Raw genomic sequence first — 18,019 nt, forward strand, 5'->3', positions numbered from 1 at the left:
CCTCATTGCTGCGTCTCTTAGTTCTGGTTTTAGCACTCTCCTCAAAAGACGCGCGCAAATATTAGAATACTGCAAGTAACTAGATATTGGAGCAAAACAGTGTTTACACTAGCAACAATTAGAAGTTTTAACTGACTTTATCCCGACTTCTTTGTATCTCCAAAAACTCATCTTACAGCGCGTCAATTAGAATCACCAATGTGTGGCGTTATCTGGAATGAACGCCGTGGTACTGATGAACAAACAGCAGACAGAAGGTACGCAAGGAAAATAACACATGTATTACGTAAAATACTGCACTATTCCAGATTTGAAGGCGTTTGAAAACAGATTGATTGAATGTGTGACGCACGTAGGAAGAAAAACTCGCGTTTGGAAAGGTGATTCTATATTTAGCTCCGTATCATTGTAATGGGAATAACTATATTTAGCTATAGTGCTTTGTGCGACACTATCCACCTTTGCATCGTTATGGGCATGGATTCAAGACGGGTCGAGTTATGTAAGATCTCGAGGTGACACCTCACATCAAATAACGCATATTTATTGCAGTCTAGTTACATGGAGATGATCCAGACACATTGGTGGCTAGTTACTAATTTATTATTCATGGTGGTACTCTACCTTCTGGGGGCCTGCGACAAGTACAGTGCTCCGAAACTGTGAGCCACACACTAAACATTTTCACTCAGATACTTTCTCTTCTTTAGCATAAGCAAGCGCTGCAAGGCTGTACTACACGATTACAACATGAGTTGCGATGAGGTTAGCGAGATTAATAACACATGATGTTACTTTTATTTCAACAGAGAGGGAAGCTAATTCTTAAAAAATCAAAGAGACAGTCACAGCCATTATCTAGAGACTGGAAAAACACTACACCTGGATAACTAGTCTATGTTGTACATGTGTGTCAGTACAATGTTGTCACATTATCGAGTCACTATTTAGTATGATCCTCCCCAGTAATTGTGTGATGGCTGGGCTGGATGCTGTGTTGAGGGAACAACAGCATTTGATCCAAGTAGGCTGAGAATTTTGGCTTGTAGGTCGGCTTGCTGCTGTTGAATGCTGGTACCTCCCATAAGTGGGGGAACTATGAGATAAAAAAGTCAACTCCAATAATAAGATTGTGGTGCTTATTCATATTTGTAATTGTTATTCATATTTGTAAATATTCACAGTGATAGAGAACTATCCATTTAATTACACCATGTAGACCTATTTCTTGTAAACACTTCATAACAATTAACACCTAATATTAAATGCATTTACTGCAGGGGTGCATCTATCAATTAATTAAAATCATAAAGGGAGTGTTAACTTAGTTACAACCCACACTCACCATGTTTCTGTATCAATTCATTTTTCTTCTGTTGAAGGTTGTCGATTACTGAAGTGAGTTGTTCTATTGTAAAGTCTGAATTACCGCCGCCAGATTTTATTTGCTGTTGTTGCTGTCGAAAACGACCCTCCCGAACTGCCTGGCAGTAATGGGAGAAGTCGCGATTAATGAGACCAAGGGCATCCTCCAATGGCATGTTCTTGTGCTCTGATAATAAGAGGACGCAAAAAAAAACATCACAAACTAAATTATGGTACGCATGATCTCATGAAAAAGGGAAAAAAGCGTTTTAAAAAATAAGGTAAGAAAAAAACTGTTCTAAAGTTAGCAGCTATACACCCTCAAATAAAAAATCCAAAAATTCTGTCTTGAGTATAAGCCATGTACTGTCAAGAGTGGTTTGCGAAGTCATGATACACACTTAGTCTTGGTGGGAAACAGTTGGTGAAACATATACCATGTGTCACATTTACCCCTCCCTGACAACATCAATGGAGGGAAAAATCTAACACAATTTGTCACTACATTTATCGCAAAAAGAAAAAAATATATGCAGTGACAGAAAAGAACCTCACCAAGAATTTCACCACCAAAATTACATGTGACCAAAAAACATATTTACTTCAGCAGTAGCACTAAATCGCTGTAAAAACAAAACGATACGTTCTAAAGCTTCTGGAAATTTTTATTTGAGGGTGTATAGTACTGCACTCTGAAACTCATTTACACAAAAATACCAAAAAGTTATCGAATAAACGCACTTAAAGAAAATACCAACCACAAAAATAAATTTACTGCAAATAGATATTTTCAAAATGTCCACAGTACAGCTGCCAGTGGCAGAGTCATTCAAATCTGGAGCTACTCACACAAAACAGTAATACCTTACCACATACAACACACATACCTTGTGGTGTCCTCCCATACAATATGGTGAGTGTGAGTGATCGGTGTACTTCATGTTGGTTAGTGATGATCATGGCGTACAGCAGACCTTGCTTAGCTACCTTGTCCAGCAGCTCGGAGAGAGAAGCCGTAGGTGATAGCAGCTTTAATGACACTTTTAGCCCAAGCTCTGATACCCTCCTACTGACCACATTGGCATACTCCCTGAAATACATAGCAGCTTTCATTAATAGAAGAAATTTGATGAATTGTTTATCCCCCAAAATGTGACAAAGTGTCAATGAATACAAAGTTAAAAAAACTTGCAAGATTACTAGGTCCAGGTGCATAATCACTTAAATATGAATAGAAGAACTCTGAGGGAGGTTGGATGCTTTGAAGTGCTAGTTTTTTTTTGAAGTTGCAAAACATAAACACCAGGCTAATATGCTTCATGACATCACATTCTGGTTACAGAACACATACATGACTAATCTAATGAAGATATAAATTAAACAGTGATTTATTAAATTTAATCTAATCAAGTGCTTATGTACACTGCCTTGAAGTTTACATGCCACAATCTCAGAGCTTTTGTACAGTGTATTACACCTGATAAAGATTACATGAAATAACAAATTAAACAAATCAGCCATTATGTTTAGGTGGCATTTACAGCATATCCAATTAGTGTCAGTAATTAGGATAGACCATATAGTGTAACCTGGATACCGTGAAACCAAAACCTATGCCTTCTTTGAGGTAAGAGCACAAGTGAAGGTTTGGTCATTTATACTTGCAGACACATGGTGTCCTTTATTAGGTATACTCCCTATCAGCAACAAATACACACACACACACACACACACACACACACACACACACACACACACACACACACACACACACACACACACACACACACACACACACACACACTCACATTTGTTGTTTGTTAATCACAATTATCTCCATGTCAACCTTATTTTCTGAATGTAGAGGTCCCTGTTGCCTGGGTGATGGTGACCGCTCTCGGTACCACTGCGGACGTGGTGATGGTTGACGAGGAACAGGAGGTGGTCTGTTCCTAGGAGGGGGAGGCTGCTGCTGAGGTTCACGCTGTTCTCGCTCAAGTTCCCACTCATGAAGAGGTGGTGGCCGTGCAGCTGCTGGGGCAGGGCGCTGTGGTGGGGGAGGACCCCCATAATCACCACGGTAATGAGGGGGTGGAGGTGGTGAGTAACGTCTTGGGTGAGGTGGTGGTGGTGGCTGGTAGCGATGAGGTGGAGGATAGTAATCACGTGGGGGCGGTTCTGGGGCATAGTCCCATTCTGGACGATGTGGGGATCGTGAACGAGGTCGCCTTCTGCGCTGTGGTTCATTACCCCATTCATCACCCTCTTCTCTAGACGTATCCTGGACATTTCTTCTACCCTCAGCTGCCATACGGATATCTGTGATGGAAGAAAGTAACACCATGTCCTAAATCATAACAATAACAACATTCAAAAGACCGGCACTTAAGTTGAAGAATATTTCTCCTAGAAATAGACAGTTTTGTGTTTAAATGTGGAATCCAAGCAGTCGTCTACACATGCTTGCATTTCTATAAAATTTCATGCTCTTTGAGAACAATATTTTTGTGAACTGTTAAGTCACAAGTGACTTCATTAGAGCAGGTCTCAATGTACTTGTGAGGTTGGCAACAACAGAACATGGCAACAGAATATGGCAACAGAATATGGCAACATATTGAACACTAACATATTGAGCAAAACTGTTTTTTCTCAAGTAAAATAGTGCTAAAGTCAACAGAACTCGTATGAACCACTGAACTTCAGCAGCTAACAAGCTAATACTATTGCAATGAATACATTTCTAAACAGTAAACATATGCTCACACAGAGAAAAAAATGCTTTCAGTATGAAACCATGAGTAAGTGCTCTCACTAGAGAGGTGAAATGTGTGTACACTAATACAAATGGGACCATGGACAAGTGTCCTGATTATCAAGGTGTCCTTATTAGTGAGGTGTCCTGATTATCAAGGTGTCCTTATTAGTGGTGTCCTGATTTCAAGGGTCTAAATGTGTGTACACTAATACAAATAGGACCATGGACAAGTGTCCTGATTATCAAGGTGTCCACATTTTCAGAGCAAACTTTTCAAAATGCAAAATTGAAATGGAGAGAAATTATTGTAATGTGCGACATTTTACAAAAACAATGAAGAATCATCATAATCCTGGTAGTGATTAATATGGTATTTCATAGGTTACTATAGCACACCACCTTGAGTTATTGACTTCTCCCTTGTACCATACCACAAACACCGACAGGCTACTAACACTAGTGAATAACAGTGTTAGTATGTGGTTCTCTCTACATGTAGGGGTATGTGTATTTTAGAGGAGCACCAAAAGATGTAGTATAAACACCACATTAATACATTAAACACACTCTACCATGCATTATAAACACACCAAGAACCTTGGTATTTAAACAAGGTGTACAATAAAAATTTGGTGGCAAAGCAGTGGTAAGCATTTCAGTGGACATGCAGGCATATAGCAGGAAGGATTGGGGGAAGGAAAGTTTGGTGAGAGGCAAACTTGGTGAGTGAGCAGTGATATACAAATCTGTATTAGCTAGCTACTAACAAACATCCTATCACAGAAATTTCCTCTCACCAATCTTTCCTGCTATATGGCAAGACTACAGCATTGTAAACTCCATAGCTGTGCACATCTGACAAAGATCTTTGCTGTGTATCTAATGAGGATCAACATGTAGAATACAGTATAAAGTGGGACCAACTGACCACCCGAATTAGTGAGGTGTCCTAATGTTAAGGGTCTAGTCTACATGTGTGTACACTAATTCATGGACGGGAAATGTATACATCACTGTTGTAATATGTAAACCATTCAGTGTGCACAGCACAAAAGAGGACAAAAGTACAACCATAATGGGTACCATTGACAATATGGAACTATCAGTACACACATGTACACTGTGATACTGTGTCCATCTAAAATGAGAGGTTGTTCTGCAATATATTCCACCAAAATTATTAAGAGAAATTTACACACAAAGGTGACATGTTATTCTATTGCACACCATGTTGAATGTTACCCCATCATAAACAAAATTCTTGCGCATTGCTAACAATAACTGTTTTGGGAGTCCAAGAAATGCTAACAGCAGTGGCAGAAATGTAAAAATAAAAATCCCACGACAGCTGTACAAGCAGCATTTCCAAACAACGCGAACCAAGCGACATCGTTTGGAACCCCACAACAGACGACACACAGTACAACAAGTTCTTACACGACACGCACAAACATTGCAACACAAAGGCAACAATATGGACACGAAGAGATTTAGAGAAGTATAGCCACATTGTCTTGGACAGACATTACATTTGGTAATGCTTTCGTGATGAACAGGATAAACAACCATTCTAACATACTGTAGGTATCCCACGAACTAGATCATCATTACGATACCATCCTTATTTTGACACAATTTCTCCTGCCAATGTAGCCAAGTCAAGCACATGTATGCCCAACACGCAACTACATCGACCACAAGAACCTGAGCAGCAATCCAAAATATTGGTACCATTCAGTTTATCAACTTAAAATGTTCAATGAACTGATAAATGAATTGTAAATGAATTTTGATGTGTTTATGACCACAATGCATGACTTGGTGAGAGATTCAGTTTCCCAATGTGACAAGCTGCCAGTTAAAACCATTCAATAAAAACAAAACATGTTCTACCATAACAACAATAACGTGTTATGACAACACACTACTAAACTATATTTATTTGAATTTTCCCTCCATAATGGTACAATACAGTTGGCTGCATTATAGCTAGTAGTAGGCAATATCCCCGATTGGAATATTCATAGTATAGAGAGGTAGCCTGCTTCGGCTCAGAGAATAGATAAGGAAATGGCCTCTACTGTATCAAGCTAGATCATATAAATAAAATTCATAACCTTATTATGTATTGAAACAGTATTGGTCTCAAAGTCAGCATGCAGTGCTAACACCATAATTATTAAAAAATCGCGATGTCTTGATATAATTATATTCCCAATAACTTGTCCTTGGTGTAATGTATCAAACAAGTTTGCACTTTGGAGGAACCTGTTGACAATATTACATAACCTCCAGCAAGTACTGAAGTCCATCTGCTGCCCTCCATACCTTTTCTCCCACTTAAAGTCACCCACGCTACACCCAGATGAACCACCTTAATAAGCAGGTAACTACCTTAGATACATTTGAGATTTTCAAGTTGGGTAGTTTAAACAGGTGACCTTATTACACTGCGACCTGAGATTAGGGGAGGTTAATGCAAAAGATAAACTATTAACAAAAATAAACCACTAAAAGTAGCAGCTCTAAGCTAGCTTCTCTAACTCTATGTTGGGCTGCCAGTGTATTGTTTTCAGGGCAACTAAACTGCAGGGGAAATCCCAAAAATCCTGTATTCCACCCCTGGAACATAATGTTCTTATTAGTGGTGTCCTGATTTTCTAAATGTGTGTATACACTAATACAAATGGGACCATGGACAAGTGTCCTGATTATCAAGGTGTCCTTATTAGTGAGTTGTCCTAATTTCAGGGGTCTAAATGTGTGTACACTAATACAAATGGGACCATGGACAAGTGTCCTGATTATCAAAGTGTCCTTATTAGTGAGTTGTCCTGATTTCAGGGATCTAAATGTGTGTATACACTAATACAAATGGGACCATGGACAAGTGTCCTGATTATCAAGGTGTCCTTATTAGTGAGTTGTCCTGATTTCAGGGGTCTAAATGTGTGTACACTAATACAAATGGAACCATGGACAAGTGTCCTGATTATCAAGGTGTCCTTATTAGTGAGTTGTCCTGATTTCAGGGGTCTAAATGTGTGTACACTAATACAAATGGAACAATGGACAAGTGTCCTGATTATCAAGGTGTCCTTATTAGTGAGTTGTCCTGATTACAGGGGTCTAAATGTGTGTACACTAATACAAATGGAACCATGGACAAGCGTCCTGATTATCAAGGTGTCTAAATGCACTGCATAGCCTAAAAATTTCAAGGAAAATTTTTGCTGATTTCGCGGTTTTGAGGGTTACCAGCAAAAATTATCCTTGAAATATTTAGACCTCCATTTAGCCTAATACAGTATAGGAGTGCTTGCAAATCAACGAAAGTTATATTTTTAGCAATAATGCTCAACCTCAAAAAAATTTGCCTTCGAAATATTTAGGCTATACAGTATGCACAGTAATTTAATATTTGTAAGCATTCAGACCTTACGCAGATAATCAGAAATCATCAGGGTCCTGAATATCAATAAAATGTTTAAGATGTGACAAAGCATTACTTGTACAAGATTTCCGTGCATGGCCTAAATAAAATTCATCACCACAAATAATTGCTCCCCCTAATAATCAGCAATCAATATCATTAATTGTTGAAATAACAATGCCATTTTATTGACCATGAATCCTATACATGCTGTCAAACATCACTATGATGTGTTACTGCAAGGGAGGATGACAAAGACAGGTGTATAAAGATGTAATTGCTTTACGAATAACACCTTGACATCACCAATAATAATAGCAATGGAGTGATATTCATGAACAATACCATTATATTCTACTGTTGTATTCATATAGCAAATGCCATACCATACATACTTTTATTTGTAATGCCAACTTGTCGAGGCAGAAACAATTATTAAAGTTTATAAACTGATACAATGAGTAGACAATATTGATAGCATATGGTTAGGCTATTTGTGCTTAATTAATGTGTGTATGTTATGATAAAATAACCAATTAATTGTTTAGAATATCTGTTCAAACTGTGTAACGAAACTCTTTTATTGGTTTCTTTGCAACATGTTGCCTAAGGAACCACCAAAGCAAGCAAGCCAAAAAAAATGTGTGTGCACGTGCACGCACGCTACACATAGTAGTGTCACTGTGTGCTGGTTTAAAGTGCGGGTACAGTATGTACCAGACACATTTTCATATGAACTGAATGGAGATTACTAGAAATAGCACAACTACACTTGTAGGCCATGTAATCATGAACAGCTCAAATTTAGTGGACAATCGCAAAAGTTCAGTTGATGAATATATACACGTGAAGAGCATCCAAAAGCAAAGTTGATGTACAGCTAGAATCATTATGTTTAGTTCAAGTTTCCAAGTACAAATAGCTACTAGTTACATTTTAAATGCATACAAGTGCGCTAGCATTTCTAAGCACACATCATCACCTATTAGCTTGCAACAAAAAACCGCATGGCTTGCAATAGTGAAGATGTAGTGTGGACACCTTCATCTACCACACACTTCAAGCAACTTGAGAGACTGTACTCAAAATTTTCCAGTTTAACATCCAATGTCAGTAGCTCTATGAGTAATACTTTGACAGAGTGGCGACGATATCATACAGCCATACAAGTTTAGAGTTTTACATAAGATCTTGCCATCATAACACCTACATGACACTTTTCATTATGCTGTTGACATCTCTTCTCGCGGTGCTCGTAACGCTCATCGTTTATTTGTGCCAAGAGTTAGAACTACATTAGCTAAGAACAATTCATATTTTCGTGGTACACAAATTTGAAACTCGCTAAATCCTACACTGTATGTAGCAAGGAAACTGACGAATTTTAATTATTTATATAAGTCAATTTTTATCATGTAATTATGTGTATGTAATAGCTGTATGTTTGTCAGGGAAAGCAGTATTTTAACTGAGCAGTTGTCCCTTTTTCAAAAAAAGATAGCACCTAAAGCAGTGAAACAGCCGATAGGCAACTGGGCTCACGATACAAAGGTTTTAACACCTATTTTAAAGGAGGCTTTTACAACATTTAATTTAAGGAGGTGTTAATTCTAGCCAGTCTTTTAAACAACACGTGGTGCACCAATATATTAGAACATACCCATCATTGCTCCGTGCATCATTCGTCCATTTTCTCCACTAACAGCCTTCCTCGCATCATCTTCCTTAAGATACTGCACAAATCCGTACCCCCTCAATACCGAGCATCCAATAACTTCGCCATACTTTCCGAACGTCTCTGTCAAATCTTCTCGAGTCACTTTTTCAGTAGGTAGGTTCCCAATGAACACTCTGGCCTTTAACAGCTTAGGATCAGTGCTAGAAGTGTTTCGTGGAACGTTGGACATTTTCAGCGATCACGTGCCGTGCAAAAAATAATGGCGGCAAAAATAATTTAAAAACTGCAAGATGAGAAATGTTTAGCGCCGCTTGTAATGGATAGATTAAGACTCCGACGATTATTAAACAAGTTCAAGAAGGATGACTTGTATAGCGCGATATCGAGATGGGGCCGTATCGATGTTCCGACGAACCTAAATACTAAGGCGCAATTGATCAGTTACGTGATAGAGGAAAGCCTTGTAAGTTACACTATACACATCAGCCTAGTCAGCTATAGTGGTTTACTAGCGCAATCATATCCACACACAGGCGGCTAACGTTACAGGACACGATATTAACTGCCTGGAATTGGATTGTAAGATGTATTTTGTAATTCACATAATTACTTGTCTTGATACAGGGATCAGTAGTAATTCTAACAAGACCAAATGGACAGCTTACCAACTAACTCCATTTGAAGGTACGTTACCTCCACTTTAAGACTGAAGGTTTCTGTAATGTGGGCACCATGGGACCAACAACACACCCTAATTTTTTTCATAGATCAGCTTATTTGCTAGTTTAAAATCCCTTATTTTTATGTGTCCAGTTCCACTGTGCACTCATACAAATAATTTCTGGAACCAGAACTTACACCATCCCAACATTTTGGAGTAGCATTCTCAAGGATCTAACATTAGTGACATTCGTGTGAATATCATTTTGTGATATTGCTTGTAGCTACAACAATTAGATGTATAATTGGTAAAATGAATTTTTAAATTCTCGAAAATTTTGTGTTTGCTATAGATCTTGTTACAGTTACAACACAATTGACGTGAAAATAGTTTCTGAGCAACTCAGCTTCTTAATTTCACCATGGGTACATTGACACTCGCATTAACAGTGTATGTTTTGAAGTACGATTTGGTTTCTATCCCAAAGCATAAAAAAGTATTGGTTATTGTTCTGTGTGGTTTACACAGAGCAACTTAGCGTAATTTATTAGATTAACATACACTATTTCTGTCACAATTCCAGGTACTGCAGTCAGTGATAGTCTGTTGGAAAATGATTTCAGCAAGGAGCTACAACCTCTTCTATCCCATGTAAGTCAATGTAGACTTAACACACTTTTATACTCATCATTTACTGCAGAATACAAGTCACCGTTTGGTGGAAGGGGTCAATTGGGTGATCATTAGAGTAAAGGATACATGTAAAGACTATAGTTGTTATATAACACATCGATCAAGAAGTGATGTTGTATTTGTGTCTAACATGAGGAAGAAACATCTGGACACCATTCTTCTGGCATTGTGTAATACCTTGAGGTGTGGTGAATGGAGGGACATTAAATTATCTGGTCATGACCTACAGTCTCTAGTGGACCTAACACATTATAAGCATTGTCAGGTGTGTGTGCATGTGCGTGCATGCATGTGTCGTCCTAAGTTACAGGTTTGATGCCCAGTTATGCCAAATTGTTGTTTCCTTAAGCAAAAGAAGTTTTACGCACATTGCTTCAGTCCACCCAGCTATTTAAAATGACCTGGTAGCCTGGTATCAATTGGCTACTTGGGGAAGCAAATGCCAACTGTCCATGTCTTACATAAGGTCCAGGTGGGACTTTGGGTGCCCACACCTTCACCTGTGAGACATCCTGCAGGTTACTAGTCCTGCCCCAGTAGGATTTGCCTGTGCTGACTCATAGCACCTAGTAGTCCCAGTGCTGGTCCACTGGGTAGGCATGACTGTGTATCTGCAAAATGTGAGCTTTGTTAAGTGTGTGCATGTTGTCCACAGGGTTCTTTCAGTCACTACCAGCCACAATACAACAAGTCATCCAACCCGTTATTTCTACTACACAAATCTGGTTCACTTCAACAGGGGACCAGTGAAGTCAATGCTGCACCAACACAAGAGGAGACACGGAGGAGAGCAGCACAGAGTGTGTTTGGGAAGAATCCTCTACCAAGACTGGAGTCTCACACTTTAGAGGTATCTTTTAATGGTACACAATCACTTGCCAAAACTATTTTTGATATTTAACCACAACAATTTTATATTTCCTTACATGATAAGACCTGAAACAAACATCCTAGCTATTCTCCACTTGACTGATGTAATGTACCATTATTCATGTAGGTGGATATCACCTATTACTGTAACGTTTTCATTACTATTAACAGAACAGATTGTATAGTTGGCTTAGGAATTTATATGCCCAGAATAGGTGACAATGAACTTAAAAGACATAGGGTGATTATCATATTAACCCTCATTAAACCCACACTTGTACCCACAGATAAATGTGCAATGTTATTTACATTGTTAATGGATATTTTTATGGTCAATTTCCCTGCCATAAACTGTGTGTTTTGCTTTCATAGGTCGAATGTTTGGACACTCCTCAACACAGAACGGTATGCAGATTAAAAGGCACTAACATTCTGAAAGGATTGGAGAAGGCTGTCATCACGAACAGACTGACACTACCCATTCCACAAGTTATCATAAGTTTACCAGAGACTACTAGTACTCATATAGCGTGTACTGACCCTGGCTAGGCAGTTATTATCCTTGTACAATTTCTCATCTGTCTTATTTTTTATGTGTTAATTGGTACCCATCAATTCTTTGTATTTAATATCAAGAATACTATCAGCTTCGGTAACGTAGTGACTTGTCAATGTGTCCACCGTTTTCTCTGCTCTTTTTATTTCATCCTTTGAAACGCTGGCTGCTTTTCTTGCCTTGTTTATTGCTTTTTGTCTGACGTAGCGGAGTGACTTTTTCGTTTCCTCAACATCAGCCTTAGCAACTTTCACCAGCTGAGTTCGGAGCTCTGTAGTAACCCTACAATAGGCTAGAAGTTGAAAAATACATTTTAAATGCCTTACTTTGGAAGGGTTATTTTTATGATGCTGCCTTCCATTTCTGGATTTAGTCCAAGTCCCAACTTCAGAATTGTACTGGCCACTCGTGGCACTGCCTGTGGAACAAGACACTTGTAATGACAACACTTTGAACAACATCCCCAATGAATATAATGACCATTGCAATTCTGAGTTTACCTTCTAAAGTAGGCTTGCAAAGCAAATGAATAATAAGAAGCTTTTACAGCCATGTGTGAATATTTTCATCATATTCACGAGATATCTAGTTTCTTGTATAGCATAAGGTGGGACAGGTGTTTTAATTCCACACAAACGTGCTTGGAAATATGCAGAAAAGGATATACATATCTGACAAGGAATTTGACAGGCATGCTGTATCACAGTTACTGGCATCATCCGTCAATTTATGGCAATATTAAATCCTTATTTGGCTTAGCATATGGGAGTAAGGGATTTTGAAAGGATGTCTCCATTATTTGGTACAAATCTGTAAACTTTATTACATATTTTCTGCTTACATAATGCATTGCACAAGACAGTTAGTTGTATAGACAATTCACTATGCTTTTTGAAAATAGTACGTGCAAGGGAGTAAGGATATTAATGCAGTTATAACAGAACAGCAAGAAAGGTATAATGCCCAAACTGTTTAAAAGTATAGTGGAGGGTTGCAGAAAAATATCCAATAACTTATTATTCTAAAGATCAAAACTTTTTCAGGCCTGCGACAATAGGGCATGCGGGCACACCAAATTGCCTGCTTTTTTCAAACCTCGATGTGTCATAACATTGTATGTACTCCATTATTGCTTGGTCATGAAATTTTCAGCACTTATTAAACATTTAGTTGGCTTTAAAATACAAGCTACAGAATGAAAATATTCTATACCAGTACTGAGATATGAGATGTTATGTAGCGGGGTGTAGTTTGTACCGACATGTGGTGATTTTATTGGTACTAATGACAACATTAGATAAAAGAATGTGCAGGTAATTAACCCAATATTTAATTTATCACTTTCTATAGTATGTATGCATTGAGCTGGATCCTCAAAAACATTTAGTAACTCTTGGATGGAATTTCACATGGTCTTGAAATTTGGCTCATTTGTAGCACTGCTTGTCCCGCTAAAATATTTCAAAATTATTTTGTTCAAATGCCCGACACAATATTTACGGCCGATCAAAAATTTCACTATGGGAAAGCCATAAAAGTACAGTATCTGTTACAACCTTTCCCCAAACTTGTATTGGAGCCAAACCACACGTGTCTGTTGTTGACACTTTTGCCGTCACCAACAATCATCTCGTTGGCTGAAATGTTAATCTCCTGAGAAAAAAATCCACTTGTGCTGTTTTTTTTTTTAGGATCCAGCATACCATAAGGCTAGATATTTTTTTATGAGATACAATCAATTAGTGGACAATGTCTATAGTTGCATATGATGCCTTTAGCCAGTGCTAATAGAGATTATGCTTTGTAAAAATATGAGTCAAAAGGGCAATTTAAAAATTTGTTTCATCAAAATTAATTTTATAATACTGTATTGATTCACAAAAATTTAATACCACAAATATATCTTATACATTCCACACCTCACGCTGATTAGTGAGGTTAATCAAAATCTTATCTGGTTGAGGTGTCACAATTTGTCCCAGTTGTTTGATGGTCGCTCTACTACCATCCTCTAGCTGAACTGGAGCATCAGAAAAACTAGCTACAGAAGAAGAAAGGATAAAACAGTTAATTCACACAGCTGCAGCTACCTGGGGTTATTTTAACTGATAGTTTAGTTAATGTTTGTTTAAGTGTTGATACTACATCTTCCATTTCTGCTTTGACTTCTTCAATATCAACAGCATCATTTTCATCCAGTGGTGTTAATTTTACAGTTTTAGCTCCTTTACCTGCAGAAACCATCACCATGCATATTGTACAATTGTATGGTATAAAAGACCTTTCTTTTTGGATGCGTAACCACGAAGGCACTGATGGGGAATCCCCTGATAGCTAATTAAAATTTCACGATCGATGAAGTTGTGTAGCCATTTCGACCATGCTGAACAACTTCTACAAACAGCAAACGTCCTTCTCTGAATGCAGTGGGCTGCTAAAGAACGTCTAATAGCAATGCCGGTCAATAAACGGTAGGCCATGTCCCACGTGCCCACCCTGGCACGTGTACATCACAGTATTGCGTCATTAGTTGATCGGGCGCGTTTGTTAGAAAAGGTGGCCTGATTTTTTCCAATCTGAATATGGAAGAGGATACGATCAAGGCGAAACTGTTTGATAAAGCTCACAATAAAGTTTCTAGGTGGGGTCCTAACCATCCCGGTGCAAAGGAACTCGCTAAAGACTACACGAGCGGTAAAGAGCCTAGTTCATTGTGTAACAGACTGTAATAGATTGAATCTTTTTCATCGTTCCCTCTTTGTATTAGGTCAACAATTGTTAGGAGTATTTAGTGTGGTCTCAAATGTTGTTACATCCATTATCACATTAATATATCTCGTCCGATTGTTTCAATGGAGTTATATATTCTCGGTTGGAGTGTCCATAGGTAAGATGTTAATGATGTGTGTACGGCTTCCTAGATACCTTATCAATTCGTTACGTAGTGCTAGGTATCCTGGGAGCAGACGTACTGTCAGGCTTGATACATTGGTTTGCTGATAGTTATGGCAGTGTAGACTTACCAGTTGTAGGAAAAGTATGTGTGCCTTCTATTTGCTTTATGTTGTGTGTAGAATATCAGTACTTCTACTTGTGTGTATGTCTGTCAATATTTATACTATATCTCTTTGTTTTACCTTGTGTCTGTACATTTGTGTTGATTATAGTGTGTAATGGTATATTTGGTGCAACTATAATGTGTGTACTGGGTAGGACATGTACACCGTACCCACACATGTATTACAAAATATATATATTATTATTACCTGCATTTCAATTGAAGTACTGATGGAGGGGTTTGGGTTGCGCTTTATAATGTGGCATGGATCTCTCAGTGCTGTTATACTTATGGCGATGATAACAGATGGTGGTCAGCCACAGACTTCCTGACCATATACAACCATTTATTGCTACGAAGAAATACATCACTTTTTACTAGCACTTTCATGAGTTGCATAATTCAATTGCTATATATACTAATGTGTCCTACCCTGGTGTGTAGTGTAGTACAGTGTGCCCATGACTATTACTGTACTTGTGTTACTTTTTCTGTGCGTGTGTATTTACAGTGGTATTCCTAAAACCATGCCTGAAATGTGGACACACCTTGATAATCAGGACACTTGTCCATGGTCCCATTTGTATTAGTGTACACACATTTAGATCCTTGAAATCAGGACACCTCACTAATAAGGACACCTTGATAATCAGGACACTTGTCCATGGTCCCATTTGTATTAGTGTACACACATTTAGACCCTTGAAATCAGGACACCTCACTAATAAGGACACCTTGATAATCAGGACACTTGTCCATGGTCTCATTCGTATTAGTGTGCACACGTTTACCCCCCCCCCCCCCCCCCCCCCATGAAATCAAATTATTAATAAAATCCATGGTTCCCTTCTATCAATGTGTGCAGTGTTGTCTGTCTTTATTTCTGCACACATTTGACGCTATGTATGTGTCACTATCATACGGAACCGATTTTTCCCTCCATAGGCATTCATAAGACCATTCCGTGAGCACCACATTGATCCCACTGCTATAACAAGACATGATTTCATCGAGACAAATGGCAACAATTTCCTGGTGACATTTCCTGGGTACCTCATTGCCATGTACAACTTTGCCTTCTTGCCGACATCCCATGTGATAAAGTGGTATTATGTTTACTGTTTCTTGTTCGCCCTGTCCGTATTCATCAACCTGACCAACCAGATTCATAAGTATTCACACACATATTCAGGACTGCCGTGGTGGGTGACTTTATTACAAGACTGTCACATAATTCTACCGAAACATCACCATCGTACTCACCATGTTGCTCCTCATGAAACTTACTTCTGTATCACAACTGGATGGTGTAACTACCCTTTTGAGAGACTCGGAGTATGGACTGGATTAGAGACTTTAATATTCTGGATAACAAAGATTAAACCTCGTCAAGATGACCTAGCTTGGGCCAAAAAAGGACAAGATATTAAATAAAATATTGTTCAGAATGAAAGTATAGCCATATTGGTTATGAATTGTATATCATTGGTATAACCATGTGTTTATCTGCATCGAAATTATGTTCTTATAATATGTTCACACCTGAAATAATTGAGCATGGCTTCCCCAAACACCTGTATAAAACTGCAGCAGAATGAGTGGGTGTTAGCTATAGTTGTAATGTGTCAAGTTGAAATAACATATTTAAACTTCTGTACAAAAATGAGCAATGGCATTAATTTTAAAATTCATTATACAATTGAGTAAAAAGCATTGAAACAAGAAATTTATAACAATGATATAAACTCTTGATATGAAATTACAAGAAGAAAGTGATTCAGGATTAAAAAGCAGGTCTTTATTTACACACTGCTGTTGCTGCTGTTATCAATGTTGTAGTGGGTGCCACAACGGTGAGGTAGTCAGAATTGAAGTTGATGGGAAATTGGCATTGCTACTTACAGCTGGCTTTGACAACTCTAGTGAACTGTTTAGAGGAGTTGTATAAGTGAACGACGGTGGAGGTGGGTAAGGCGTAATGAGAGATCCAGCGGTTCGGTGGTAATTGCTTGTTGCAGTCGATGAGTCAGCCATGTTCTTGGATAAAACAAATGGAGAGAAAGGTTGTGTTGGTGAAGAACTGACCATTGCTCCGATGTGACCACTAGGGTTGCTGCACAGTCCTGTTAATCCAGTTGCTCCACATCCCTGTAATGCATTGTTATAGTTACTATTTCCTACAGGAGGTAGGTATGGTGACATGGGGACCATGCCGTCCATCCAGTTTCCTCCACTGCTTGGCTGTCTCTGGAACCCATAATCTGCTCCCGTACTGTATCCCATTCCAATGTTAGCTGGAGCTCTGTAGTTAAATGCTGACTGGTATGGCACATAAGAGTAGGGATATGAAGATGCCAGCACTCTCTTAACCGGCCTTCTTCTCCTTCTGCGGTAATTACCCTCTTCAAACAGTACCTCATGATTAGGGTCAAGTGTCCAGTAATGGCTTTTTCCATTCTTTCCCCCCTTGGCTGGGAGCTTCATAAAGCACTCGTGCAAGCTCAAGTTGTGACGAATAGAGTTCCTCCATCCTTGGTTCTCCTTGTCCTTATAGTAAGGAAAGTTCTCAGTAATGTAGTCGTAGATGCCGTTAAGTGTCAGCCTCTTCTCAGGGGAGCTTTGGATAGCCATAGAAATGAGTGCAACGTACGAGTATGGTGGCTTTACTCCAGTCATCTTCTGGTTGTCTACTCCGCCGTAAGTTGGGTCCATTTTGATGCATCTAGCAGGTATAGTCGGTACTGGGTCTGGAGTCCCTTTAGGGTTCTTGTTCATCGCCATAGTCTGCTCCACTGCCATCCTTAAGTCGCGTTCACTCACGTTATTAGTAAGGCTGCTCCCAGTAGAAAATACGCTGCTACCGCCTGGCGTGTCGCAGGCAGCATGAGGAGAAGTAGGGCCCTCGCTGGCCATCGGCATAGCTACAGATCACTGCTAATAAGCTAGC

At 38.8% G+C, this 18,019-nt stretch overlaps 6 protein-coding genes across 7 annotated transcripts; 3 read left to right on the forward strand and 3 right to left on the reverse strand.

The window, feature by feature from the left end:
* The first annotated feature begins 124 nt into the window (after nucleotides 1-124).
* LOC136263120 (nuclear envelope phosphatase-regulatory subunit 1-like) lies at nucleotides 125-969 on the forward strand. 2 transcript variants are annotated; one of them, XM_066057608.1, is made up of 6 exons: nucleotides 125-257; nucleotides 309-380; nucleotides 438-502; nucleotides 553-662; nucleotides 711-765; nucleotides 810-969. In XM_066057608.1, exons 1-6 carry the CDS (start codon nucleotides 218-220, stop codon nucleotides 888-890), a joined length of 423 nt encoding a protein of 140 aa, XP_065913680.1. In that variant the 5' UTR covers nucleotides 125-217; the 3' UTR covers nucleotides 891-969. The 2 variants fall into 2 exon arrangements, with proteins under 2 accessions (XP_065913680.1, XP_065913679.1); XM_066057607.1 differs by having other exon boundaries at nucleotides 128-257; nucleotides 432-502.
* Nucleotides 776-9,513, reverse strand: LOC136263111 (nuclear receptor coactivator 5-like). The gene is made up of 5 exons (XM_066057597.1): nucleotides 9,217-9,513; nucleotides 3,174-3,684; nucleotides 2,253-2,455; nucleotides 1,346-1,552; nucleotides 776-1,096 (listed from the first exon to the last, which is right to left on the reverse strand). Exons 1-5 carry the CDS (start codon nucleotides 9,461-9,463, stop codon nucleotides 948-950), a joined length of 1,317 nt encoding a protein of 438 aa, XP_065913669.1. The 5' UTR covers nucleotides 9,464-9,513; the 3' UTR covers nucleotides 776-947.
* On the forward strand, nucleotides 9,463-12,073 carry LOC136263114 (uncharacterized). The gene is made up of 7 exons (XM_066057602.1): nucleotides 9,463-9,697; nucleotides 9,768-9,813; nucleotides 9,859-9,918; nucleotides 10,479-10,546; nucleotides 10,596-10,853; nucleotides 11,244-11,438; nucleotides 11,831-12,073. Exons 1-7 carry the CDS (start codon nucleotides 9,551-9,553, stop codon nucleotides 12,005-12,007), a joined length of 951 nt encoding a protein of 316 aa, XP_065913674.1. The 5' UTR covers nucleotides 9,463-9,550; the 3' UTR covers nucleotides 12,008-12,073.
* LOC136263116 (ribosome-recycling factor-like) lies at nucleotides 12,029-14,545 on the reverse strand. Its single transcript, XM_066057604.1, has 5 exons — nucleotides 14,296-14,545; nucleotides 14,105-14,245; nucleotides 13,934-14,055; nucleotides 12,341-12,432; nucleotides 12,029-12,296 (listed from the first exon to the last, which is right to left on the reverse strand). The coding sequence occupies exons 1-5, from the start codon at nucleotides 14,492-14,494 to the stop codon at nucleotides 12,056-12,058; spliced, it is 795 nt and encodes a 264-aa protein (XP_065913676.1). The 5' UTR covers nucleotides 14,495-14,545; the 3' UTR covers nucleotides 12,029-12,055.
* On the forward strand, nucleotides 14,523-16,611 carry LOC136263115 (plasmanylethanolamine desaturase 1-like). The gene is made up of 4 exons (XM_066057603.1): nucleotides 14,523-14,708; nucleotides 14,782-14,901; nucleotides 14,960-15,051; nucleotides 16,018-16,611. Exons 1-4 carry the CDS (start codon nucleotides 14,597-14,599, stop codon nucleotides 16,504-16,506), a joined length of 813 nt encoding a protein of 270 aa, XP_065913675.1. The 5' UTR covers nucleotides 14,523-14,596; the 3' UTR covers nucleotides 16,507-16,611.
* Nucleotides 16,612-16,899: 288 nt separating this feature from the next.
* Nucleotides 16,900-17,985, reverse strand: LOC136263907 (forkhead box protein L1-like). The gene has a single exon (XM_066058529.1). The coding sequence runs from the start codon at nucleotides 17,983-17,985 to the stop codon at nucleotides 16,900-16,902; it is 1,086 nt and encodes a 361-aa protein (XP_065914601.1).
* Nucleotides 17,986-18,019: the final 34 nt, after the last annotated feature.

Source organism: Dysidea avara, chromosome 8 (genome assembly GCF_963678975.1).
Source record: "Dysidea avara chromosome 8, odDysAvar1.4, whole genome shotgun sequence".
NCBI classification, from domain to species: domain Eukaryota; kingdom Metazoa; phylum Porifera; class Demospongiae; order Dictyoceratida; family Dysideidae; genus Dysidea; species Dysidea avara.

Bases quoted from the DNA above. Each gene is read 5' to 3' on its own strand.
- LOC136263116 (XM_066057604.1), bottom strand. From the start codon at position 14,494: ATGGCCTACCGTTTATTGACCGGCATTGCTATTAGACGTTCTTTAGCA. The intron at 12,433-13,933 runs GTGTGGAATGTA...CTTGTTCCACAG, and splicing joins ACCTCACTAATCAGCGTGAG to GCAGTGCCACGAGTGGCCAG. The intron at 12,297-12,340 runs GTAAGGCATTTA...AGCCTATTGTAG, and splicing joins ATAAAAATAACCCTTCCAAA to GGTTACTACAGAGCTCCGAA.
- LOC136263907 (XM_066058529.1), bottom strand. From the start codon at position 17,985: ATGGCCAGCGAGGGCCCTACTTCTCCTCATGCTGCCTGCGACACGCCA.
- LOC136263111 (XM_066057597.1), bottom strand. From the start codon at position 9,463: ATGTCCAACGTTCCACGAAACACTTCTAGCACTGATCCTAAGCTGTTA. The intron at 3,685-9,216 runs GTATGTTCTAAT...CTTCCATCACAG, and splicing joins GATGCACGGAGCAATGATGG to ATATCCGTATGGCAGCTGAG. The intron at 1,553-2,252 runs GTATGTGTGTTG...TCTTATTATCAG, and splicing joins GTATGGGAGGACACCACAAG to AGCACAAGAACATGCCATTG.
- LOC136263114 (XM_066057602.1), top strand. From the start codon at position 9,551: ATGGATAGATTAAGACTCCGACGATTATTAAACAAGTTCAAGAAGGAT. The intron at 9,698-9,767 runs GTAAGTTACACT...ATCCACACACAG, and splicing joins ACGTGATAGAGGAAAGCCTT to GCGGCTAACGTTACAGGACA. The intron at 10,854-11,243 runs GTGTGTGTGCAT...TGTTGTCCACAG, and splicing joins CACATTATAAGCATTGTCAG to GGTTCTTTCAGTCACTACCA.
- LOC136263115 (XM_066057603.1), top strand. From the start codon at position 14,597: ATGGAAGAGGATACGATCAAGGCGAAACTGTTTGATAAAGCTCACAAT. The intron at 14,709-14,781 runs GTAAAGAGCCTA...TCTTTGTATTAG, and splicing joins CGCTAAAGACTACACGAGCG to GTCAACAATTGTTAGGAGTA. The intron at 14,902-14,959 runs GTAAGATGTTAA...TTCGTTACGTAG, and splicing joins CTCGGTTGGAGTGTCCATAG to TGCTAGGTATCCTGGGAGCA.
- LOC136263120 (XM_066057607.1), top strand. From the start codon at position 218: ATGAACGCCGTGGTACTGATGAACAAACAGCAGACAGAAG. The intron at 663-710 runs GTGAGCCACACA...TCTCTTCTTTAG, and splicing joins AAGTACAGTGCTCCGAAACT to CATAAGCAAGCGCTGCAAGG. The intron at 766-809 runs GTTAGCGAGATT...TTATTTCAACAG, and splicing joins ACAACATGAGTTGCGATGAG to AGAGGGAAGCTAATTCTTAA.